We start from the raw sequence: 27153 nt of genomic DNA on the forward strand, positions 1-27153 counted from the left end.
TATGATCTGTGAATTTATTTGCTTCCGTCGTGCCCACAGCAAACCAGTGGCGTTCGGATGAAGCAGGTTATGAAGATGCATATGTCATCACCTATGCTGGGTCCGTTTCACATTTGTCCCAGTATGGTATGATTTGTGGAGTTGATTTCGAGCCCCAGATTGTAGAGGGCCTATAAAAGTTATAACCTTAGTTTTGTTTAACAATGTTGCGCTTATGCTTACGATCATGACAGTAAAAAAATTACTCATAAACAATTGTGGATGTTTTCAAAAATAATTTGAAGCTTCCGTACATCTGACACACAGAAAGGGGACACACATAAGATCACATTGAAGAGTTGTTGGGAAGCAAAATTGTAAAACGAACGACGGTTCCGAGTTGGAACGAAAAAGACACATCCTTGACGCGTGGAGTGCGCAGCATATCAACATTTCCTGCCTAACGGGTTACAAGCATATTTTTAACTGTTCGTCTTTGGTAATGGCACGAAGTAAATACAAAGCGAAACACAAAATCACAAAAGCCTGAAGCGACCATTAGCAATAATAGCCGTATTAATTAGCGATTCCAGCAGCGTTTAATCTTACCCTTCCTTTACGCCGTGTCATCAGTATGTTCTGTTCTTTTCGTTTTGGGTTGTGGTTCATTCGCTCTGTCATCGTACTGCTCTGTGTTTCGTTTTGTCGAACTTTACGTGCGTAAATTGTAACTCACGTGAACTGTTTTGAGTGTAGATCAGTATTACTTAAGTTTATTACGTTATTGGTGGTGTTGTTAAATATTTTGATACGACTTAATACTGATTTAACTGTCCAATGGTAGAGGCGACAGTGGAGAAATTCTTCAATCATGGCGGGATCGGGGCTCAAATCCCATCCGAACCGTTCTCCCATATTTCCGTGCTATAATTTGAGTTGATTTCGATTTTATTAATAGAGATCGCTCTTCCAACGCCCTCAAAACGACATTGGAAGCACAATTAAAGGCGCTTGGATAGCCAGCCATTAATATACCACCGATCTCAGAAGCGAAAGGGTCTACAAGACACACGCTTCTACGCTTGAAGCGTTACATTTTTGTTTTTTTTTTCCCCTTAAACATGGTTTCGTTTCCCTGCCACGCGCATCTGACCAAACTCTGAGACATACTTAATGAGCCTTTTTGCATAAAATAACCATTAGGCCGGGAAGTGTAACACCCGAGCTTGGCGGTGCTGGTGGCTTGCTGAGCTTATCATAAAGTTTATTAAATTATGGGGTAATGTATCATTCAACCTACCCACAATCACCTATCCCAAGGTGAGCCGGAAGGGATTTGAACCGAAAGCGGTGATTACCATGGATGTTAGGATCTAACCATAGGTTTGAGCTTAAGAGAGAGTGAGCGAGAGATCGGTTGGATTAAGATGTGTGTACCAAAACCAAGCCTGAGGGCAGAGATTTGAAGACAATTGAAATACTGCTTAGAAAAGCCTCCGCCGCTTTTGTCTTGATCTTCTGATCAACTCGTTTTGTTCAGAAGACTCTACGGTAAAAGTGATCGATCTTTGCTATACAAACGGTTCGCCGGCTAGTGGGGCCTCACCACACTACCAAGCTTCTTGTTTTGAGACGAGCCGGTCGGACTTGAAAGTGGTGCAACATAAGCCAGTCATAATTTTCCTGCACTTTCCCAACCCTGCAGTACGTTGTCCCCCCCCCCCCCCCCCCGCCCCCCACAACACCGCGGACGAAGGTAATTTCCATTAAAATAATTACACCAGCACGATTCTTCGAGCACATAAAACAAGACGTAATAATCCATACATCAATCGAGCGATCGGGCGGCAAAATGTTGGGGGTGAGCTCTACCGTGCAAGCAAAATATCGTCCAAATGCCATCGACGGCGAACGCACTGTTTTCCACCGTTTCCTTCGCACAACGATCACTTAATAACAGTCGCTAAGATCCACCCCGATCGTCGCGATCATGGATGCAACAGAATGCGATCATTATGGGATCGTGCACCAAACCGTACACTTCCAAAACGCTGCGAACACTGTTTTGGCACAGCGTTGTGTGGTGCTGGTTCGCATCAGGACCAGCTGCCTACCATCGTGCGTGAAAATAGGAGGAAAACGATCAAATTCCAATCGAGTGCAGATCGTTCCAAGTGCAATGCCGTACGTCCACTAGAATTGTGGATCGTTACCGCTGCGCGATAATGCACTTATTGCCTCTTTACCGATGGCTTTCGGAAAGGGCAGCAAGGCGGTTTCGAGACACTGCTGTGCGTCGCCGGCGGTCATCGTCGTGATCGTAAGCGAGAGAACTCACCTGGCAAAAATCTCAGCATTCGGCACCGCGGTAAAGGCATTATCGGTAATGATCCCAATTGGATGGTATCGTTTTTCTTTGCGTCACGGCATGCGGTACGCTGGTTGTTGTTGGCTTTATGGATTTGTTTTTTTAATTTGGTAATTTTCAGACACGAGACGGTTGTTTAAAAGTAAAGAAACAAAAACACTTCTTTTCTGACGTTGGTCGTTCACATGCGTTGTGGAGTTGAAAAATTACAAAAAAAAACAGTGAGTCCGTGGGAACATTTTCGTTCTTGGATCTGGAACAGAATTGATATGTGTGATTTTTTTTATAGCTGACTTAAGTCTTAAATTATCACTTAGTCTGATTTGTGCATTGTGAATATCTTTGTTTAAAATGTTGAATGATATAAAAGTTTTTTCTTATGAATCAATGGGGAAAAAGCTTGATTAACATTAATTGGTATTTGCATAAGTAGAATTTTAAGTCACTTTTGATATTTTTTAGTTATGTTTTGCAATTTGTTGTCATATACCATTGATACGAACTTGATTTTTTTAAGTTTATTTGTAGAGGTTTTTGAGTTATACGAATTTGATGCAATCTAAAGTTATTACAAAAGGCAAAAATATTGTCATAAAGGTTAAAACAGCGATGATTGAGTTGTTACATAAAAATTGCCAGCAAAATGCTTGAATGTTTCCGTAGGAACTCTCAGTTGAAATATCCTTCGCGCAGTCCAGTGGCAGATTTACACGTTTACAGTCGATTTTTATGACACCAATTCAAAGCTTTACGACAGCGGGAAGGAATGGAACAAGCTTGTATCTATGGAATTTATGATTTATTACTAGTTCTCTTTTGCAGGTCAGATTCTCTTTTTAGCTGATTTCCTTTGTCTGCCTTCATTGTTTTTTGGTGAACTTAAATCCGTTTTATTGAGCTGCTTGTAAGTGTTGTTTTTCCCTAAAGATTAATAACATCTTTCATTCCTTCATAATGCTGAAAGCTGTTATCCGTAGTAATTGAGCATTACAATGCTGTAAGTGCGGTAGGTTGAATGATTTTATTACTTTAAAAGGCATGCTGGGTCATTATCTAATTACGCAATACAGCGGGTGATGACTTCTTTCTTTCACCGAGCATCACTCAGAGCGCTAAGTGTACTTTGTGGAATGAATGATGAAGATGGTAATTATGTTAGCAATGTATTAAAAAAAAAAAACAGGGAAAGAAAGGGCAAAACAGCCTCTGAAATAATACCACGCGAACCTTACTTCATTCAGCAAGGCGAACTTTATCATAAGTAAAACAGGTGCTTGATCAAGTCACAGTTTTTTTTGCGCTTTCAAATTCGTTGACATGGTATGCTTAATTAGATGACATTTGGCTGTTAATCAGCACACTTGCACAGCAAAAGTTTCACACTTAAACGATATGTTTGGGCTCTTAAGCAAGCTGCAAGGGAAGACAAACCCACGTGGAATGATTTGTGGGCTGTCCAAAGGGTCATAACATTTTATTCTTTACACCGTTACCGTTTACCGGGAAGCTGAGTGAATTTCATGGCGCGTGTAGTCAATGTTTGATGGTATAAATTAAAGTGTGATGCATTTTTTTTTCCATTTTCACTTTGGCTGTCGTTAAACACTACATCTTGCGCCTCGAGTGCAGGAAAGAGATTCAAAAAGAGACACGCTTTGTCTTAAGAATAAACAATTTTATTCCCAAATAGAAATAGAAATATCTTAATATAAAGATGTCTAAGCTTCATCCATTGCATGCACCTTGTATGGTAGTGCAGCGAGCCAAGTGTAACGATAGGATCTGAAGCAATAAATTTAACAAGGTTTCTATGCGCTCATTGCTACACTATTCTGACCACCGAAAACATATGGAGACCAACTGACGAGGCGCTCACACAGGCGATTGACACGCTAGAAGTCAAGCAGCATTGCTAATTAAATTACTCTTCACTTGTTGTGGTGAACTGCTGGAGTTGATGAAGGACCTTCCCTTGAACGGATGGGAAATGATTGCAAGTACGTGAGAACATGAGACTGCATTGTACACGTCCGACGCGAAACAAATGATCAAGAACCTTGCCGCACGTACATGTCATGGCCACGTAATGGATTTGGCAGCTGCGAAGTAGATGCACGCCGCAGAAATGATGACGTCTGTGATGCACTAGTAGTCCGGTAAGAGAAAATGAGTTCTTGCACAGTACTGTGAAGGATCATTATCTTGGACAAGTTTTTATCACAATTGCGATTCATGTAGGAAATGATTTGCAGTATATTATTTTTGTTGCTTTAAATTAATACATTGCTTTATTTATTAAAGTTTCACTTTATAAATTTGGTAAATAAATGATTTTTTATTATTTATTTTATCCATGCATAAAGGTTATGTAAAAAATCGTTTTTAAAGGAAATTCAGTGCAAAATCATGATTTATTCGTAAGGCTACTCATTAAACCGTGTGAGTAGTACAGTAAGATCATCGATTCATGCCCAAATTTGTTTATTTACACCATCGTTTCGTTTATTTTTTACAATTTTACATTTATCGATATTTTTTGAATCCAGAAACGTGTGCTAGATGCATTTTTGTCATTAGAATAAAATCAACGTTCCGATGGTTTCATCAGCAAATTGCTAGTGCAATGCAAAGCATTCCTGATATTCTGCAGTTCTGTTGAAAGGTGTGTAATGCTTATCTAATCGTCGTGCAAAGTTTCCGCCAGCAGTGAACAGGTTGAGTTGGGAGCAGACGTGGAAGTGTAATTGATTTTGTCGCTAGTTGACCCGGTAGAAGGTGCGACGAGTGACGCTGAAATTTAAGCTTAGGTTTTGTAAGATTGGATCCTCGGCTTGATTGGGCTGACCAACGAAGAGCGTCCAGGAAATAAAACGTACAAACCGGCTAAAAGCGTGCATAAAGTGGTTCTAATTTACCTCGTTTAGAGCTCGACGCTCGCCAAGCGATGAACCTCAAGATGGGACAGCACTTTGATCACACTCGTCGCCTTTTTGCTTCTGGGCAATTTACATAACTTGACGAACGGGATGTCAATATTAATACTGGTGATATTCTTAAACACGAAACCAATTGAAATCTACGGGCCTCGCAGTCACTATGTACAGCTTCTTTTCCTACCCAACGTTGACTTGGTTGTTTGGAGTTGTCCAATTTACGGGGAAACTTTCATTGAAATGTGTACAACATGCGTTGTACGCTCCAGCACATGCACACTTTCTATGCTATGGATAGCAAAATACTGTATCCATTAAAAAACTTTTAAAGTCCTGTGCTTTGTTCTGAGTGTTACAACCGATGAGTGAGAAAAGGTATTCAATTGAAGCAACATAACAGATTTTACAGTCTGGCTTAGTAAGGTGATTCGAAGAAGTTTTATTCTCTCCATCCTTGCACATAGGAGAAATAAAACTAAATTCGTATAAAATACGTCGTACCAGGTGTTGTTTGAACTAGTACGTGTAATGGTGTAAAGAGAAATATTTCGGACCTTAAGGACAATTATTTTCCATCTTATCTCTCGTCTTCCCGTACTGCAAACATATTACTGACCCATGGTAAATAAGAATCGAAAGAGAGTGAGACAAAAAAATCCAATGCAAATCCTCTAGCAGCAGGAATCGTTTTGCGCTTAATCTCTGCACCGAAAGTACATGGAAGTCGTGACGAGAAAATTGTTCGCTTAGCTTTGTTACAATTATTTAAACGGACGGAATGTGTTCCCGCGGGAAGAAAAAGGAACTGTGTTCGTTTGCGTTTGAGAAAAAAAACGACGACTTATTGGGTATTATCTTTGGTGCCGCTTGTCTTTTCAGATCGTTCTGCACGGTGGATTACACTCGATTGATTGACTGTGAAGGACTGATTAATGATAGTGGCATGATGTTGCTATGAGAAAAGATAGACGTTTGGAGCGAGTTTTACGTCTTTTCAACGTATTTTTGCAGCCAGGGAGAGTTGTAATTTCAACAAATAATTTTAGCTCTTTACTAAAATAATATATCTTGTTCTACTAACCTGGGATCGTCTGGGTTCTTCTATCATGTCTGAGCAAGCCAGGATTGACTATATAAAAAGACAAATGAAGGATAAGCGAATTTACTTTACGTATAATTTTCACACTAAACCATAATAATCGAGAAAGTTCAACCAAGTTGCCTACACAAGGAACTACAAAATCACAGCATACCAAATCTACTTCATCAAGGTTAATGGCTCACGTACAAGCAGAAGTGCAAATGGTAACAAACACGACTCATAAAATAGTTCACTTCCTACGATCGCGTCCATGTGCTTTCCGGTAAACACGATGTGTGGCGCACATTGCCAGTTGCCACCCATAAATCGAAAATGAAAATCGAATCAACATTTCCACCCCGCCTTTCCCATCCCAGCCGACACATAAACACACTAGACGTATGCCAGCACTGTGTAAATACTCCCGACGTCAAGAGATGCCCCTTCCGGGCGAAGCACATTTAGAGAAATATTTATGTTGGGACCAGACTGCTCACTCTGCCATTGAAACTATTGTTACCTCCCGGCACTCGTGATGTTTCCTTTCCGCTTGAAAGGAGAGCTTTGCAGAGGAAGACAAATCGGTTCCCAAACGAGACGGCTACTGCAGATTCATCTGTGCGTTCGGTGGATTTTATTTTGTACCGCGTGGACGAACGATTGACGCTTGGCTTGGCTTTTTTATGGGCTACTTGTGGCGTTTCTGCGCTTCCTCGTCTGTTTTTTGTTGCGGGTTGTAACCCAATGTATTTCAATTTACGCCAACTTCGAGCTACGATTTGTTTATTCAAAATGATAGCTAGAGCTTTTCGATGAAGTGGGATAAGTGGTTTTTCCCTGTCCATGCTAACTTTGTACGAAGTATGCTGCTAAAGTGCTAAAGTTCGGATTTTTTGTTGGATTTTTTGTTGGTGGGTTATTCTGACCGAAAGTAGTTAAAGCTAGCAGCTACTATTACTAACTAATTTTTCAAAGATTTAATTAGTTGGAATTATTTCAAAAATATGAAAGTAATTAGTGAGCAACCAAAAATTTGTAGCAGCAAATCTTTACAGACCCACGACTATCTTCTATATCGTGGAGTATATTATTCTCTAACCACTTGTTCTAACCACTTGCTAAATTTGTTTGTCGTGGGATGTATAAATTAAGCTCGCGCAATGCTCGTATTTTCTTTCAAACGCTCCGGAAAGAAGCTTAGTGCAAAATAACGAACCGTAGTTTAAAAATTCTATCCATCGTCTTCGCTCGCTCATCTTCTTAACGATTGAGAAGATCAAACAATCTTGGTGTACGACACGCTTCGGTTGATTTCAAAACATTCAAGCTGGACTAGTTCTGTTTTGTAGTGTTGAAGCAATTGAATTAAATTATCCTCTCCAGCGCAGGCTGCAGAACCTAAGACAAGCGACGCCGATAAATGTGTCCTACTCTATGATTCAAAAGGTTTTTTGTAGTTTGTTTTGGCCCATCCAACGCTACGATCAGAATGAAAGTATCCAAAAACAATGAATTCGCATGCATAAGTTGTGTTTCTCTGGACTACGACAGAACTAGTGTAAAAAGCACCTCAACGTTGAACACAGAAAAGAATGATTTTTTCCCAAGCGTTTCTCCTCAATAACCAACCCTTGTTTGTTTGTTTGTTTTCTACAAAGCGGCCACTGCCGGTGTACTGGGCGCCAGTTTTCTGCGGTATGTAGCACTCTTCCAACGTTAGCGTTGGATGGTAATGATGTTGTCTACTTTACATTGAAGTGTAGCCTAACTGGCAGCACAAGACGTATCTCGACTGTGCTGCTGACAGCGAATGATCCGATTATGATGATTCAAAACCTTACGAGAGGGTATCACGAAGATGGTGGCCTGGAGTTTGTTGCGAACACGTGGAAAAACCGGTGCGCATCCATGTGCGGTTGAAAATTGATGTAGAATAATTATGACACTACTTACTCACGGCACGTTCTTGCTGGACTCGGGATCCCGGAGGCATTCGGACAATATCTTTATCTCCCAATGGATTACGCTCATATTGCCGACAGCAAGTGATGGTTCGTGGGGCATCTTGAACTCTTCACCGTGCTTAAGTCAGATTGAATTTCTTCTGATTCAGCATGCAGTGGTAGCATCTAAATGAGGTGTAATGCCACAATTTATTGGACACAACTGGATTGATGCTGGTACATTGTAGCGTGAGTTAGTGCTGCAAGTGAGCAAAAGATGAATTTTCATAAGATCATTTCAAAATACAGAATGTGGCGCTCAAGTTATGTTATGCATGATGGATATTTATTTTCGAAATTTAGAATAACTATATGATCTTTGCCATTATTCTGCAAGCATTTGTATTCCGAATAGATGAAGTCTTTTGACAGAGAATTTTATTACCTTTTCTTCTTTTAAAAATCTTTATGCCCCTGAAAAAGCATAGCTTAATTTCCCTCGTTTCCTTACGCTACTTCTGATACGAAGTGACTACAGCCAAATAAAAGAAAGAAAAAATAACTAATAGCTTACTCTCCTTCTTCCGACCTTTGCAGGATTGACGATCCGTCACATCAGATGGCGATGCTAGGACAGGGATGGATTGACTGACTTTTCGTCTGCAAAACCAGTTCTAAAGCTTCTGAGCCATTTCGAGAGGAAGAAAACAGACCAAAAAAGAAGAGAAAGGAGAATTTTGGCAAACCCCAAAAAAAAAAAAACACACACACACAAACGACAAGCAACCAGATCGAGAAAAAAGCAATCGGAATGAAAATTCGACAAAGCAACACCAAATCGTCCACGGTTCACGCCAACTGCCCTGTGTGCACCGAGTGATGTGCACCGAGTGGTGGTGCAAGTGAAATTTACAATTTCTCAAGACGAAATCCCACTGACAGGGGCACAAGCCGGCTGTCGCGGAACGTAGTCGAGCCCCGGACTTCGTTACAATTGTCCTGCGTTGAATGTTTTTGGTGACACAAACGGTTTTTGGTGCAGTAGATGAAACAGAAGGTATGTGAAAACACAGAGCGCGATACAAAAAACAAAAAAAGGAACGAAAAAATAAAATCGTGGCGACATTTTTGTCTGATTATGCTCACGGGGAATGAAGGAGCAGTTTAGAGTGGGGCTGCTTGAATATTTCAATCCTGCAACGTTTCTTTTCCAGAGCTCCGGACCCACAGCGCTGGTTAAGGTGAGAAAGCGCAAGCTGGAATGGCCAGTCAAAGGCTACGTACTGCTTGCCGTACACATCGATCAACTCACTAAAGCTCGCCTCCCGAAAACAAACAAACGACAAACAGTCAAACCAGTTCCGTCCAGGAGTTGACATGGTGACATGTTGCTGCCGGACCAAACGTATGAGCAGGCGACCCTGGGTCAGGAGCGACTGAGAGGCTCGTCAGCGTACAATGACGGTGGCTTCCCTCGGCTGTTCGCTCTTAAGGAGCTCGACGTGAAGCGGTTGCAGCAGGATCTGCGTGGTGCCAGTCTGTACGTTGATGGTAGCGTGGGTGCGGAATTGGCGGGCGTACTCGCGAATAATGAGATGAAATTTGGCATTCGAACGCTGGTGGAGAATGGTGAAGGTAGTGGTAGCAGTGGTGTCGGTAGCTCGGGAGAGGCGGGTAATTCGAGGGATGGTAAGCGACAGGAGCTTGATGTGCGTCTGTCGATGACAAATGGTGGCAGCAAGCACCTTGCCGCTGAAAAGCTACCTTTGCCGGAAGACACCACCCCGCTGTATCTTGACTCGGCGAGTCTGTGGAGTGATCGGGCTGCATCTGCAATGGCGATCGGACATTCCAATACAAAATCCATCCGATCGATCGCACGCGGATGTGGGACGATCGATGCTAGAAATCGCATGAAGAATAGTCAAAGGGCGCCAGCACTGCGTCTGAAGGATCATACGGATCGTGGTATCGGGCTGGAATCAACGAGCTCCCCAGGCAGTAGCTTAAGCTATTCGAGTAACTCCAGCGAGGATGATGATTTTGTGGATCCTAAAAGTACTTTAACATCGATAAGGCAACGAATGTGCCACTCGCGAATGGATGGCGAGACAGTAGATGTGAAGGAATCGTCACCTGATGCACCTGCTCCGAATGACGGTCCTGACCCGGGTGAACGTGACGATTACGACAAGACGTCGGATTTTTTCAACAACATTCCGGAGTTCCAGGGCGAAGCATTGGGCCCCTTCAGCATCACGGCTAAACGTACCGAACCGGACTGGGGCAGCATTCGCACAAACGTGGACATTTTGCGCGCCTGCGAACTTTTCCTGATGCGGCACCGGATGAGGCCAGACTTCTTTTGCAAGTATAAAACGGCTATGAAGTAAGTTTGATGTGACGCTGAACGAGCGTTAAATGTCCTTACTTTCGCTTCATTTCACAAGTCATCCTTTTTTCCCGATAGCCCACCAGTATCTGCACCGGCATCGTTTCCTTTGTCCCGTTCGCGGACTCCCATCGACGTGCGGAAACCAAAAAGCGTGTCACCACCAATGCAAAGGCCGTCATCTAGAGCTCAGGGACCGATTAGCTTCTCACATGCATCGACAACTTTACCACACGACCGAAACTATGCCGATCGCCCAGGACCGATCTACAGTGTGCCCAATCGAACCGGTAAAAAACGGCGGCCAAATGCGGGTAAGTTAAAATGTTATTTGTTGTGTTCTTTGTTGGTGTTTTCGGTCTGTTGCTCATTCGCACCTTTCGCAGACTTGAAGTAACAGCTACGAATTTCATCGTAGTCATCGTAGTGTTTTGCTGTTCAAATTGAAATTGATGACCAAATTAATCCGATCGCTGACCGAATCTGACACCGAGCAGCATGACGCTGGCGTTCTTGGCATATAAACGTGTGCCTGGGTTTTCGAGACTATAAGCGCCAGAGTCTCAGTAAAAGCCAGAATTCTTTTTCTGCCCATTTCGTTGATCCGTGGTTATCTAGTTCTTCTTTAAAAATGTTTTATGAATATAAAACTTCTGGCAGCAATACGGCGTAGCCGTTCAGGAATTAAAAAAATAAAAATAACTTTGAATTTCGAATGTGAATATTTTATAAGATCGGAGTACTAACTGTAATCAGTTCAGTTAATGATCAGCATGTTCAAAAAAACACATAAATTTACCTGACTGTGTGTTTAAATGAAGTCACAAATTGCGTCTGAGGCCGACAAAGATGTCAAAGCCTTCAAAATAAATATTTAAACAAAATGTCGAGCAAGCAAACAACACCCTGAATAATCGAAGAATCTCTGTGAACACGCTTCATCATGGAATATATGATCTTCTCAAACCCTCCCAATCACTCAACCTTCATCAGGATCCTCTTTGATGATTGGTCGCTCGAATGCGAATTTTTGGTATTAATCCATCAGCCTTTAAACAGGCTCAGCTGTCAAGGATCGACGAAAGATGTTTACAGTATACCTTCGTTGTAAAAATTCCATACCGTTTTAAAGCCGTCGTCAATAAATCAATCATCAGCTAACGCCACATGTGCCGAAAGTTACCGATACAGACAAAAGGCACCGACGTTGCAGGACTAGGCACTATTTCTGCGAAATTATTAACGCTTTACAATGCATACACCTTTTGGGAAGTATTTGGGATATGTTGAATACTGCAAACGTCATATTAGTTATTTTGTGAGTAAAACTTGAATGATCGATCACCAGTTTCGAATGCGCTGTAAAAGTTCACATATTAGCATGTGTTTGGTAAGCTATGGATAGTGCTGGTGTGTTTGTTTTTGGCATAAGTTTACGTACAGCACCATTATGCTCAGATCAATGTTAAATAATAAATTTTAATGATTGGTTGTTTTTCAAAAATTAATTAAACCTCTGAATGAAATGTTCCCTAAAGACATATACACATTAAGTACATTAGCAGGGCTCATAAAATGATGAGTAATTTTTAATAAATAATTCTTTCATCAGCAATTACCATTGGCATTGTGCATCTGACAAGTTATCATTATGTTTGACAACATCAGAAAAAAAACGATCCGCCCATCACAAGTCATGTGTGTGCCGTCTTTTTTTGTGCGAAGCCCACATCCATCAACCACTGATGAGATGGTCCAATGACACGACAGAGACGCTTTTGCCACAGCATTTGATTTCGACAGCTTTGCAGCATGAGCACGGGCACGTTCTCAAGACATGTGTGGACACAAGGCTAAGGAAACCAGAAATAAGAAAAAATGATAATTTAAGTTGTATTAACAGTTTCGTGGCAGACAATTTTTCCTTCATCGTCCAGATTTTTGAAGAGTGAGTTTACGCTTTCGATTGTTAACACAACCCCGTCACTAGTACGCTGGGTACGGTGGGCTTTAGTTTGCTCGTTCCCGACATTCTCACCTTTCCTTCTGGTTGATCTTTGGCAGCCTGATGAATCTTTTTTCCCCCGCTCTCTTCTTGTCGTCGTATCGAGCAAACCCATTTCCTGTGTTTCCATTCGTTCACCTTTTTCCTGTACTGGATTTGGACCGCGAGTGGTGGTTTTTTTAACATTTCATTTTGCCGGATCGTTCCAGTTGCGATCAGATCCTCGGCCAGTTATCACACGCGACCCGGGAAGATATAGCCCCAAAGGACGAATGGGAAAAATAAATGCAGAAAAACAACCTTCACTGGAGAATCTGACCAAGCACTGAGAATAACTATCGTCGGCGCATGCTGAAACCATGCGAAACGCCAAAGGTTTCATTCAATTATACGTTGCAAGTGAGCGATGTTATCAGTTTAAATTCAATTTTGATTAACATAAGTATCCCCGGTGCGATTAAAATTTATGATTCGTGAAATACCAGAAAATGGGCCCTTCGCTCGACGAATAGGAGTGAACGAACAAAATAAACAACCGGAGCGTGATAATGTGTTCGGCTTGCGAATAAAATACAGAGTAGTGCATTCGAGAATCTGCAATACACTCATGGTCCGAAGACCATGACCCAGACGCACGAAGTACTAGCGAAGGAAATGTTGAAGGTTGGACGTAAGCAAGCACTCGAATGAAAATGGTGCAACAGGCTTGCTGGTGGGGGAAGTCGGGAAAGGGTAATATTTGGCTGGCTTGAAGAATGAGCGTCGTTTTAATGAGATAAACATGATAAAAATGTCTGTAGGCGGGTGAGAACAACGTTGATAAGCGTGTTGCTAAGAATGCAATGGCTGAGATTGCACTTGAAGATAAAATGTCAAGCGTTCCTTTTTACAATGTATAAATTTGGGAAACCTCGTTGAGATGTGCAGGTGTGTTCTGAGTTGTTTGTTTTATAAAGACAGTGACATGTGGATTTCAACAGAAATTTTTAAGTAAAAAGTAATTAGTATCAAAAGTGCAAGGTAAAAATTACAGACAAACATTTACATAAAATTAAAAACCACGAAAATATTTTACTAATCTTAACTTAATAACAGCATTTCTGACGTCGTAATTCGTAATAACGTATAAAATCGATCGTTGCTCTAGCGATAGTTTCACGATTTCGCCGCATCTGTTGAAGCATTTGTGAAGCGTTTTCGTCTTAAATATCGCTGCTATTAATGAAGCAATGTTTGAGGAAGCAAAACGCTTCACAATAGAAAACGCTTGATGTATCTGCCAAGCGAATTCTTGAGCTTTAAAGCTCTTAAAGGCTGAAAGCACGCCCCAAAAGAGCTTGTTGTTTTCGGTTATTGTTTCAAAAGTGCTTTAAGTTTGAACTGGTAATCAAATTTTTGCTTATAAATTTGCATGTATTTTTGAATAGTGGAAAAATTTCTCACATTTTTGGCAGTAATAGTAAAAATGTTTATAACATTACTTTAGGTTTTTTGTACGTCAATTGAATCTGATGGTAAAGATAATTTCTAACTTTTCGTCTTTAAAATGTTTCAGAACGCAAAATTTGTGTGAATTGAATGAATAATTCGTGAAAAACAGTGACTTTTAAATGCTGCATGAGATCACGTTTCTCAACATTCAATATCCATAATGCGCACGTTTAATTCGCTTTACCTTCGTTGGAATTGAGATTTGCTTTCAACTTTCTCGCCAGCTTAATGGGCAGATAAACTCAAAGAAATATGAATTAACATAATAAATTTGAGATATGATCGCAAGCACCCAGAGAATGTAGGGGAACGAAATCACAATTTCAAAGGAGTAAACAAATGATTTCGGAGCACCGTACCACAGTACAAACCCGCTGCCCACAATATCCTGCCGAAGTCTCGGTTCATATTTCAACGTTGTATTTGCCGGTGGGTCATCTTCAACCAATGAACCAGACAGCCTCTGGGGATAATTCAATGATTGCTAGCACCGATAATAAATCGAAAATTGCAAGAATGAATAAAAAACTTAACATCCCAGAATACGTTCATTGTTTCCATTTACGGGACCGGACGGAGTTTCTTGATGCATGTATCAATAAAAAAAACGAACCTTTACAATGTTGCAAAGGTAAATTTTCTTTTGCAAGCTGCCCTTGGCAGGTTAGTTTTTTCTCTCTTTCGTGGTGCCAACGAATCACCGCGGCAGGGCAATACATTCTTTCAGTGGTGTTCTCTTCATCGCAGCTCTGGCGCGTGAAGTTGCTCTCGTGTCCCTTTTCGGTCCCGAAATTGTGCCCATCATTCATGCGATGGAAAACGCGATTGATAATGCAGAATGTCGTGCCCGTGCCTGCCTATCCTGGCCCTAGGGGTCAGTGTGATGCAATCAGGTTAAATTTGCCCATTAAAGGAACACAACCCATCGAGCTGTGTCGTGCCATCCAAACAACGTCATTCGTTTTGCCCGGGCACCTTCTGGCCTCGTCTGACGGTGAACACAGCACAACAATCGAATAGCTCACATCTGATCCGTTAGGACGCATCGTGAACCCATCGCACCATCTGGGACCTGTTTTCTCCTAATTAAAGATCGGCGAAAGGTTTTGGTAGCGATTAGAAATGGTCCGGAATTCGGACACCTCGATATACGCTGACCGCACGTGAAAAAGGCTTAGAAACAGGTTCCATCCAACATTCAAATGCTTTAGAGGAGCCGCGCCCGCTCGGGTTCGCAACAGTCAGTCTGTGACAAGAAGTAAACGTAGTGTTGGTGTTTTTTCGTCTTTCGCTTCTTTCATCACGCAGGTCTCGCAGCTTGAAGACCCTTTCCAGGGGCTCTACAGCACGAACATTCGTTTAGGACATTTGTCGAAGGAAAAAGCAACAGAGACAGAGAGAGAGAGAGAGAAAGAAAGCAGATGGAAGTGGAATAATGATAGAGTAAGAAAATAACAAAAACCTGTTCACTTGACCGAACCTTTGTACGCATGTATGGTTGATAAACCTGTATTGGAGCGGAACTTTGGTAGAGGTCTCGGAAACGCAGACGGAACCTTACTTATACTTATGAACAATGCTGGTGGCGATCGAAGCTGGATGATCTTTGCATTTGATGTTTCTACTGCATTCGCTTTTCCGTTCGGGTTGGGATGCGATCAGATAAGTTCATTTATCCCATGAGCTTTATTTGGTTGAGCTTTTGGAATGAACGCATTAATGTTGGAGATCGAATTATTCACGATTGAAGTACGGGAATGATTATCTACATGGGAGCTGGAGATTACTGCGTACAAAAGTAGGTAATATTTAAATTCGTATGTTTCGTTTTATTTCTTTTCAAAAAATATTTCTGTTTTTATTAGATGAAATTCAACAATAAGAATTAATTTGGGTACTTATAAACCTTAAGTAAAAACATAGTAAAAATATATTACAATGAGTTACAAAACATAAGAACCCAAGTTCTTTATTTTATGCCTTTTTTTTTACTACACTATTTTTATGCTGTTCTCTGAATTTCCATCGTGCCTGTGTCCTTCAGAACACGAAAAAGCCAGAAAAAACGTTACGCAAATGCCTTTGAAATAACCAGACGTAGATAACATCTCTGGCTTGAGGAGCACACGTGCAGAAAAGCTTTTATGGCAGGGACAGTGTACAAACATAGCAGAGCAAAAGCATTGCAATGGAGAAAGACAGTACGTAAGGTCTGGATATGGATGCCCACGAGTGTAAGGGAGAGTACTATATAGTTATGGAGCATTATTCGTTCCCGCTCTGAAAATCGAGCTTTATGTTCATCGTCAACTGAGGTTCATCGCTTGCCTGTGCAGTGAAGTCTTTCGATTCTGCTGTGCTGCACACATATACAAGCGCATTTCAGAAAGCTCTCTTCCCGGCCATAAGTAAGCTGTCCACATAGTCTTCCTTACGCTTACGCGTTTGGTGGTGTGCGTTTGGGTTTTCTCCGCACGCCATCTACATGAAAGAGAGAAGGATGGTTAGAGAACGAGAGAAAACACAGCCAACACAGGTTCGAGGTGCGATCGTTTCGGTGCACGGTTTCAGAATCGAGAAAGTTTCCGTTGATGATGGCAACGCGCGTGATATTTGTGAGTGGGCAACCGTGATGTGAAGGTACTGAAGAGGCAGTTGAAGGAGTGTTGTTTACTCTCAGGATGTTTCAAATTAATTTTTGTGAAGAAATAAAAAAAACAAAAGTGTGAAGAGCAAAAGAAATCTTTTATGCAATTTTGCGTGAAGATAATTCTTCTTGCATTGTTTGTTGAATAACTGAACTCAGTATTTGGATATCGATAGTTGTTTGATTGTGACACAATTTGTACGTTGAGCCATTGGTGTTAAGTTTCGTGCTTTGTTTTTGTGATACCAGTGCAAGTTAAGAGAGCTTTCGTGACCCCTATTTGCTTCCCGATAGTTGAGCTATTAGCCAACAGCGGCACCAACAGTGACAGTAACAGCAGCATCATCATCTACATCATCATCAACAGCAACAACAAACTGAACAAAACGCAATAGAAAGGAAGGCTGGCCTGAAAGACTGGCCACAATAGTGACGACGTCGGAATTATCCCGGTCGGTGTTTTTGAAAAGTAAAAGAAAGGCCACAAAGAACGGAGCATCGTCAGGTTAGAGGAATACGAAACAGACCTATAGAAAAATAAGGATCGACAAACACAAATAAAAACACAACACCAGAGAGAAAAGAGAACAACAAACCAGCGAAAAGAGTTGGAACTAGTTGAGGAGAAAACGGGACAGCAGCGCCAAGTGGAGAAACGAACTGAAGAAACCATGCTGGGGTTGTTCTTTGGCTGTCCAAATGAAGCATTATAAATCATAGGCTCCGTAGGGCTTTCGGGAACCTGTGCTGTGAACGAATGGACAGGCGGTTTTGGATGGAGGATTACGGTGGCGGGATGCGAACGGACGGACGTAGAAGGCGGTACTGTAACGAACGGAATGGTTAAAAGCTCGCCAGAGAAAGAAATCCAAATAACTGAGAATGATGTATGGTTAGAGAGGTCGAAGTGCTATTAGGAAGCAACACGGGAATGGAGAGATACGCGAAAGAGCTGGTCAGCGTGGCGCAGTGGTGGTACAAAGGCAAAGAAAAGTAGGGAAACTGGTGTTACAATGAGCTTTGGATATATCTGGATATAGCGCAAAGCGGGGTTTTTTTTTGTTTGAAGCTGTAAGTGCTGAAGCTGTGCATGGTTTTCAATTTTAAGAGTGTATGTGAATGGGTGTGTTTGTGTGCATATTTTTCATTTGTGTATGTGTGTTTGTTTCTTTGAATAGTGAATAGTGAAGGGCACAAAAGGCTACAACTGGAAAAAAGGCAAAGGAGAGAAATATTGACGTGATTTTTGTGACCGAAGCCGAGGTGTTAAAACGAAATAGAGAAGATGAATGAAAACTTGCTGCTCAGTGGGGAATGATCTTACCCTTACAGAAAAAAACGGGTGGTAGAAAATGGTACAAAAAACGGGAGAAGAAGAAACGATTCTCTAACCCAATAATTACAGCAAAACATAATCACCAACCTTAGCGCCGGAGTTTGCGCAAAACAACAACTTCGGATCGAAAAAAAAATCATAGTAAACGATCTTCGAAGAAGATAAAAAAAAAAAAAACAGTTGATCTGTCAGAATCCCTTGCAGATAATTTTTGGAGCTTAACCCCGAAAGGGTTAAAGTTGTTGTGGCTCTCGGAAAAAAAGAAGGATAAACCAGCGATATCGTGCGTGTAAAAGCTTTGCGAATGATCGTACATCGTTGCTGAACACACCCGCATGGTGTTGGTAGATGTGCCGGAGTGTGTGAGCGAGCGTCGCAATAGTGCTTCTCCAAGCAAGATGGCCACCCTGGGGCTGTCGAAGGTATTCATCCTGGACAAGTACTTTACCGAATTGCAAAAGTTTTGGGAAACGGAGAAAAAGCTGCAAGGTAAGCTGCTGACAGTATACAGATGAAATGTGGTGGTTGTTCGATTGAAGGATCAAAATGTAGAATTGATTCGGCGTAAACAAAAATGATAAAGCAAAAGAAAACAGCCGAACATCTTCTTGTGGCTGGCAGGTGGGACAGCAAAACAAAAAACAGGCTCCGTCGCCTCGGCCATTCAGAGCCGCCGAAAAACGAAAGCCAAACACTCTAATTAGAATATGCAACGTCAGCAGTGTGTTTTCCCCGCTGCACACATGTATCTGGAGGTACCAGCAATGCCAACAGCCGACAGTGCTTTTACGTTGTGAGCAAGATGGCGTTCCAGGGGTTCGTTGGTTCGCTGTTGCTGCGAACAAAATTGATCGCTGCCCGATCGGATCGTTTGCTGTGGATGAAGACTCGAATATAAGTTTAGCAGTACTGCTGCTTTCGTAAAAAAACACACACATACACACACTGGCTACAGCATACCGCCGCTGGTCAGCGATCGGGCTAGCCTAATGACGCACGTCATTAATTTTGAAACGAAATTATGCTATTTATATCGTTACTCATGTAAAATGATTCTTACGCTGTACGATGTGCAGTGAAGAGGCAAACGAACGTCTGAAATAACTTCAAAGCAGAATGTACGCGAGCAGTCAATTAATGAAACACATTGTCGTGTTGTCGTCTTTGCTCGACCCAAAAAACGATCGTGACTCGTTACTCAGATTTTGTCAACTATCGTCTAAGGGATAAAATCAGATAATGAAGCCACGAGCAGGGTTACAGTTAATTGCTTACAATTCAACTAAGAGCACGGTTTTGTGGCTATTAAGTATAAATGTTAACGACACTGCTGAGAAGATATTCGAGCCTTTAGAAGCTTTTGCATGTGGCAGCTATTTATGTTAGGGTTTGTTTGTGAGTTGTTTAATTGTTTATGAGTTTATTTGATGATCTCATTGCTCACTGCAATGAGCTTGCAATTAAACTGGAATTAATTCATGTCTACCTTTAAATATAATAAAAAAACCCCTCATTGACTATCTGTAGGCTTAACAAATGCAACCATCTTTGACATGGAACAATAAGAGTTGCTGAAAATAATAATAAATTTCTTGTGTAGCTATGAAAATGAGCATTTATTTCACAGTGCATACCGTCTGTAAGCTATTGCTGTCCGTTAATGCATGGAATCACTAACTTAACCTATCACGCGATTGTGCCCATCCTAAACGATTGCAGCTGCAATGAATCCTCGTTTGAGCGTGCAGCACAAAGGATGCCTCAAGCGTTTTGCATCGTGCATCACCAGTATAGTGAGAGCTGAAGAACAGAGATGAGAAGGCAGTAAACTCAGACGTTATGCACAACCAACTTTCGCAGATGACTGTGAAATGTATTTATCAGGCTATATTTATACAGCTCGCAGGTTAACATTAATTCTTTCGCGACGTTCAATAAGACGGTGCGTCGTTGTGTGCTGCATTCAAATTTCCGTTCGATTGCAGCGTCTCACCAATGGAAATGCCATTTTGATTCGCGTTGTGCTGCTGGATGCAGATGAGAACATCCAGGTTTTCTAATTATTGCTTCGTTCGTTTGGAAGCATTTGTGAAGAACATTTTTTGATTTATCAAATGATCTTACTTCGTCGTGCTTCCTTTCCCGGTGTGTGTTTGGCGAACTGGCAGTGGCGGGTTTAGCGATACGCAGAATGAGCAACCGCGCGGGGCCCCCGAGTTGGCAAAGGGGCCCCGAAATCACAAAGAACCTCCCCCCTCAGTTTAGCAGTTTCAATGTGATAGGGTCACTAAACTTCCACTCCGCTTAGAGCCTCCGAGGGGCTAAATCCACCAGTGCCTTTCTGGCTTCTTTCTGGAGAGATTCTCTGGAAAGAGTGCCACGATGGTGTTGATGAAACAACACCGGAACAAATATGTGAACTTTTCTTAGCACAAGCAGAATGCACTGCTTTGGCGATTTTTTTATACGTCCCAAGACACATGCTGGTGGTCGAAATTTTGCACCGAATAAAGCGATGTGACGCAGTGAGAAAAAGGAAAAAAGGTATTGAAAATTATAAGTTATACATGTCGTTTGTTCATTTTTCGTTCTCGACGTGCGTTCTTTTGCTGTTTTGATTCCGCTGTTATTTAACGAGATGGAGGAACCTTGAACCATTCATTCGTCTCCTGATTCCCGGCCACTGTGTTATCTTTTTCGCTTGGTTGAAGGTTGACGACGCCTGGCGCTTTGCGACCGAGGAAAGGTTTCGTTGCAGTTCGGTATAAAGGTTCTGGTGGATTCTGGTGTGGAACGTAGTTCGAAAATGGCCGGCCCGAGTTGCTTGGCGGTTTTTATATTTTACACTACCCTTTTGTGTGTTGTTTTGTTATCGTCGTTTCTTTCTTCTGCCTTTCGTTGGTGTTTGACGTTTGCGTTCGTAGAATCATCGCGTTTGCTGATCGTTTATTTGCAAAGGTATGATTTAGGTGGTTTTCACCATGTCTATGTTACAGGACTTTGAAAATTTTATCGAGTAAAACTGGAATCCTATCCAGTGTTTGACTAATACTTGTGCATTAAAACGCTTTGTTTTTTTTTTGTAATCTTTTATCTTAATAATTAAGATTTAAATTTACGGACGTCCTTTATGAATAAACAAAAATCAAATTTTTTATTTAAAAATTCTATTGAAACTTATTCAAACTACGAAAACCAACTACCGCCTGCATATGAATCGTACGTAAAGCCAACATCACACACCAGCAGCTTCATTACCGTCTCGCGTGACACAGCGTGCCAGCGACGGCGAATGAGCTAAGCGACCGCATAAGCGACGAACCTCCACTGCAATAATGCAGACGGTAAACAGGATGCAAGCGGTTGCTATACGCAGACTTCGTGTTGGATGTTCCGATTTCATGTTTGGAACTTGATTTCCCCGTTTCCACCGTACGTACACACTTCACGTGATTTCTTCCTTCCGCTTTTTCTTCCCCGGAGCGGAACAGAATTTATCGGCGTATTCAGTGGACTTTTAGACTCAGCCGATCGAGGACGCCCTGATGACTGCCATTTGGCGCGCAATCGATGCGTCTCTCGGGTCTCCTTGTGTGTCCTTCGATTCGCTTCCAAGAAATATGCCAAGCGCAAGTGTTTGTCGTTCCCTTTCCGTACCGACAAACGAATGAAAAACGGCCAGCAAAGATCGGCTGCATCGGCTGCGCGATCCCAAGTACCAGCGGATGCAAACGGATACAATTTTCTTCCATCCAGCGATGTTTATGCAATGATTTGTGGTGGCCATTTTTGTGTGCAGTGTTCTGTTGACTTCGGTGTCGATTCACCGCTCTTGCGCATTTGTTTCACTTCACTCTTGTCTCGGCAGTCCCCCGGTACAGCGTCTATTGTGCGGCATGCCCAGTAACCACGGTTTTGAAGCAGCAGTTTGTGATGTTAGTATTCATGCCCGTTCGGTCACCATTCCGACCATTGCTGCACCGAACAGCACAGTCACTTTTTCGCCCGTCTGGATGGGTTTGTTTTGTTTACCTTCGCGTAAAACGAGCTGAGGAACGAGTAGCGATTTTTGGTTTTATTGCAAAACGTACCGTGTCTGCTATCTCATCTTTTGCATTCCGAGGAATGTTTTGTTCTTGTGGGTACCGGTGGGAAGAAGAAAAGCACAAAACAACTTTTCGACCAGGGGCGAAGATGGGGGTTGATTCCCCCGCCCTACCTGGAATGCAAACCGAACCTGGGTGGACTGGCGGTGCAGATATTGAAGGTGAATAAAAAAAAAACACCCAAAAATTCACACAACGGCAGAAATTATATTCATACATAATTTATGTTAGTTTGCGGGTACGGTGGTAGGCCTTTTTTCGTCTTTCGAATGTTGTCCGATCCCGCCAGGAACGTTAGGGCGTATCAAATTTCATTTTTATAATTAAATCCTGCCACTCGATCGGTTTCCTGCGGTGCGTTTTGGGGAGCTTATTGTTTTGTACGTTCTGGAATGGATTGAAAAAGGAGTTCATTTCATAAATCTTTCACAGCAAGGGAATAAGGGGTTTTGAAATGTTTTTTCTTACCCATTTTATTTAAGTAAAACCTATTGTCCCTGAGCTTTCAAAGCAATGCACCGCACTGCCGGAAGATCACTTTCATTCTTAGGTAATTGCTTATTATAATTTAAGTTCGAATTTATTGTTTGAAAAATGATAAAACCCTCCCCACAGTTTGCTTCATTTGAGTACATTTAGCATATTTTTAAAACAAATTCTTATCCACACGATAAAGTATCGCGTAGCTGTGGTTTGACGGAACGCTTTAACCTAGCTGTGCTAACCCAATTCGCTCTGAACTGGGACCAAACGTAATGAGTATGGCTTCCAGCAAAACGGGGTGTTCATCTTGTGCAAACGGGACCCACCACGTTCTGGTGACTCCCACTGACACCATGAGCGATTGTAAAGCCCTAAACGTGAAAAACGTAAGCCAGCATCGTCGTTTGACCCCTTCCGCCCTTTTATCCGAACACCGTTTCCAGAGCCAGAAAGGTTTACCACTTAGGCTGGCCAAATAAAAAAAAATCCTCTTACTGCACAGCTAACTCCCAATTGTTGTTGTGGAACTACGTTGTGGGGGTACGAGGTGCTTGGTAGCTATGAGCCCTATTTAGAAAGGGTTTTTTTTTCAACTTTACCACCACTAGTCAATGCAAGGCTGCACACCAGTGGATGTTATGGAGTAACTTTTGAAAGGAGACAGCGTTTTGTTTGCGAATCAAAGCGAAAAAAAAAGGTTGTCACGATTTCCCATTTCATGAGCAATCTTATTCAGTAGTGGCTGCTTTGAGATGGAAACAGCGACAGTTTTACTGCAGTTCTTCTTCTTGGATTTCGTGTTGAGAAACTTTTTAAAAGCGTTTGATAGTTTCGGTTGAAAACTAAACCTCTATCGGCAGCGGTGTGTTTCTAAAAAATATTAAATGTCTAAACATTTGTAATTTTTTATTTTGAGAATACTATTGTATGTTTGCATAAAACGTTTTAGGTTTTCTTTATGTGGCAACGAAACCAAGGTTCAAAGTAAAATGATACTGCAACGCAGTCCGGTTGACCAAATGCATAAAATACATTAAATTGCAACCAGATTGCAGAAAATGTCTTTGGGCTGCACCACATTCGCTCGTTGACTGAGCTCGTAAACATACCCGTTACCGGGCAAAGAGGCAAAAAATTTATTTTTATTGCAAATTTCCTTATGGAAAAGCTGCACACACACAAGCTGCCAAGCAAGGGACCGGTTAACCGATCAACGAACGATGGTGGTCGGTCGTTGCGATCTTCAAATGGTCCGATTCATTGCTGGAGGGCGCAAAAGACCGAACGAACGGGGTCGAATTGAAATGGTTTAAATTGGGGAGAAATACTGTGCTCCCTGTTTCGTTTGGACTTAGCTGACTAGCTGATAGCTGTGTGCAAAACAACTGAAACGAAACGTACAGCCAAAACCAATCAAAAAGTGCGAATGCGAGGTCAATATTAGGGCAACATGGGAAGCATTCTGCTTACTGCTACGTTGCGTATTTAGCAGATGAGTACACCTGGTATGAAAATACGTGCAAAGCTTACACTAAAAAGCTTCAGTTCACCCGATTACGAGGAAACAGTCAAAGGGCCCGGAATCAAGACTTTCCTTTCGCTCCTATCAAGCACGTCCGACATTTAACGGCGAACGAGTTTTCTATTCCGTGGCGCAGGAACCAAACATGTAATCATCGTAAAACTCTCCCTCAAAGACGTTAAGCCATTGATGTTCGTCGTTCTCCTACGAAAAAGCTCCATTTTCTGTGAGACAAACTACTGCAAAGAAACCAGAGTTTTATCCACGTCATCACCATCACGAACGGGTTCGTTTGATTCGGAGATGTGTTTGAGTTGGGTAAAGGAATTTTAATTACAGCTTTTAGTTGACTTCCTTTTTTTTTTATTTGCTTTGCACAGAAATGGAATAAATATTCAAAATTTTATAAAAGATTGTGTTTAAAAATTTTGCTTAAGAAAAAAAAAACGCCTCAAAGATGGTTTATAACAATGAGGGATCCCGCACTGGGAAGCAATTGATCTCATGTTGGTCTCACTGTCTGACTCTACCTGATTGATGCGTGCATCATCGGTGCATCATCCGGTGCACCATCGATCAATGTCAGCGGCTAGCGTTGATGCAATTAAATCAAACGTTGCACTTTGTAGCTAGGTTATTGGACCTGTAAAATAAGTTATGAATTAGGTTACATAGCGTGCCAGCATAATTTATACTTGCTAATCGTCACTAACCGATCAAAACTTGTTGTCATTGTCATGAAATTTAAATGATATAAAATTTATTCTTTTCCGGAATAAAAGCACGTGTGAATTTGAATTCATGTGCCAAGAAATAACGAGCTTTAAAAATTTTATTAGCGGAGCATGATAATGAGCACGTGATGACTGAGAAAGACGAAAAAACAAATAAGCCTGAAAAGCATGATTGCTTGAAGAGGAACTTTAAAGAAGAAAATTAAAGATAGGTTATGTAGTGGTATCCAGGAAATCTTCCATCACCTGTCAGCGACAGCAGCAATTGCTGGTGCGGATGACTCGATAAGCTGTGTTAGTCTCAGTCAGAGCAGATGTACCTCACACGAGCCAATCTTTGCGTATGTGTGTAAGGGATGACAAACACTACAAGTGAACTAATAGACGATAATACGAGACTGCTCGAAAACGTGATCATTTGCTGAAGATAGATGAGTGACAGTTGATGCGTGTCAAAATTCGGTACGAAATATAGAAAGAATAAACCTTGCAACAGATTTCCTTCGGACCTTCGGACGACGAACTTCAGCTTTGTTGAATAGCTGATGATGTTTTAGAAACAATGAAGCAGTTGGTAGGAAAATCCAACACAACAATGCGTTTTCAATAAACTTTGCATACTTCTTAGAAATGCTCATCGAAATCTTTCGATCGTCTTATGTGGGGTGGCAACCTCACGAAACAACAGAGATTTATCGGTAGCGTTTATAAGAAGGATTATATTCTTAACGGAATCACCGAATCGAGTGATCGAAGTTTCGAATTTTGCTCCGTCATCAAATGATCAACGAGGCAGAAGATGATGATGAGATGAGATAAAGATTGAATCGAATATGATCAAAAAGGGACGAAAAAGTCAAATCACTGAATGAGATTTTGCAGCGTATAAAACAAAGGACAGATTGTTCATCTTTCACACATTTTTTTTGTCGCAGAGTGAAATGAAGAAAGCATTTAATCCCTGCCAATAAATCTGTTTAGCCTTTAAGAAATCAAAATAATTTTCTTGCCGTTTTACAATCACTTCAAGTGTTTGATTTGTTTTATAGAAGTTGATAGAGGGCTCTCCGACCAAGAGACACTCTGCTGCAGCTTCCATTTGCTGATGGCACTAATACGGTTTCGTATAACGCATTTTCGAGTTTTCAGATTCCGTCTCTTATTGTCACGATAAAATCAGGTCCTCGTTTGATACCTTGACGTTGCGACTTAACTTCTACCGATCTTAACGATCCGAAAACCAGTTCTTTCACCTTACACTTGCCGAACATTGCTGGGAAATAGCGCGCCGGTTTCGGCAACACGACAAGAACCAGTCAAATGTTTTGATCGGGTCGTTTATTTTGTTTCGATCTCCACCTCTGTCGCTATTCGTTCGGGAAGACGACGCGAAAGATAACAGGAAAACTTTACCTTTCTGCGGTGGTCTTCGTCTTTGTCTCAGCTTGTTCGAAAGATTGGTGACAGCTGAAGAAAGCTTTCTTTGCGAAGGACTTTTTCGAGCGGCACACACACACACACACTGGCGGTTGTGCGTCCATCCAAAGTCAACTCAAAGCGCGCTGCCACCTGACTATGCAGATATGCTGTTATTTGCATAAATTTTTTATCGATTCGTTGAATTAATTGTATCACATATTTCATTCATTTTCCCGAACCCGCGTGTACCTTGGCTCACTACTCAGAGGGTGTCTTATGGGCATCAACGTGTACGGTAGATTCCGACGTAGAAGGAAAAAACGTTAACTGAACGAGAAAAAATACAAAACCGAAGTGAACCTTAGTCGAGCCTTTCAACCTGATCGCAGCCTTTCGCTGGCAAACTCTGTGCGTTTTTGAAATGTTATGCGGTTTCCCGTCAAGAAGCGAAGTGTCAGTCAAGAACATGACCATATACGGTCTGGTTCAATCAAACATTGTATTGCAAGACGTTGGAATCGTTAGATTTCAATAACCAACGTTTTTGTCAGTGGAATAGTTAAATATATACAATTGAATGCATATAATATCGAGAAGAACTTTTTACCAATGAATTCCAACCACCATATTAGGTTTATGTAAACTTTGAAACATTCAGCAAGTATGAGCAGTTAATGGAAATTGACAGAAAGTAAATCTTTAATCGTAAATTGA

The 27153-nt window shown here is 41.6% G+C and overlaps 1 protein-coding gene across 3 annotated transcripts in view; it reads left to right on the forward strand.

The window, feature by feature from the left end:
* Positions 1 to 9546: 9546 nt before the first annotated feature.
* LOC126563793 (unconventional myosin-Ia) overlaps positions 9547 to 27153 on the forward strand; it is a 38967-nt gene continuing 21360 nt past the window's right edge. The window contains exons 1-2 of one of the 3 annotated variants that reach the window (XM_050220535.1): positions 9547 to 10693; positions 10775 to 11010. In XM_050220535.1, the coding sequence (XP_050076492.1) occupies positions 9690 to 10693; positions 10775 to 11010 (1240 nt within the window). In that variant the 5' untranslated portion in view covers positions 9547 to 9689. Of the gene's footprint in view, positions 10694 to 10774; positions 11011 to 18436; positions 18665 to 27153 lie in introns of those variants that run through there. The other 2 variants (XM_050220536.1, XM_050220537.1) reach the window with 2 other exon arrangements.

Source organism: Anopheles maculipalpis, chromosome 3RL (assembly GCF_943734695.1).
Source record: "Anopheles maculipalpis chromosome 3RL, idAnoMacuDA_375_x, whole genome shotgun sequence".
NCBI lineage: Eukaryota > Metazoa > Arthropoda > Insecta > Diptera > Culicidae > Anopheles > Anopheles maculipalpis.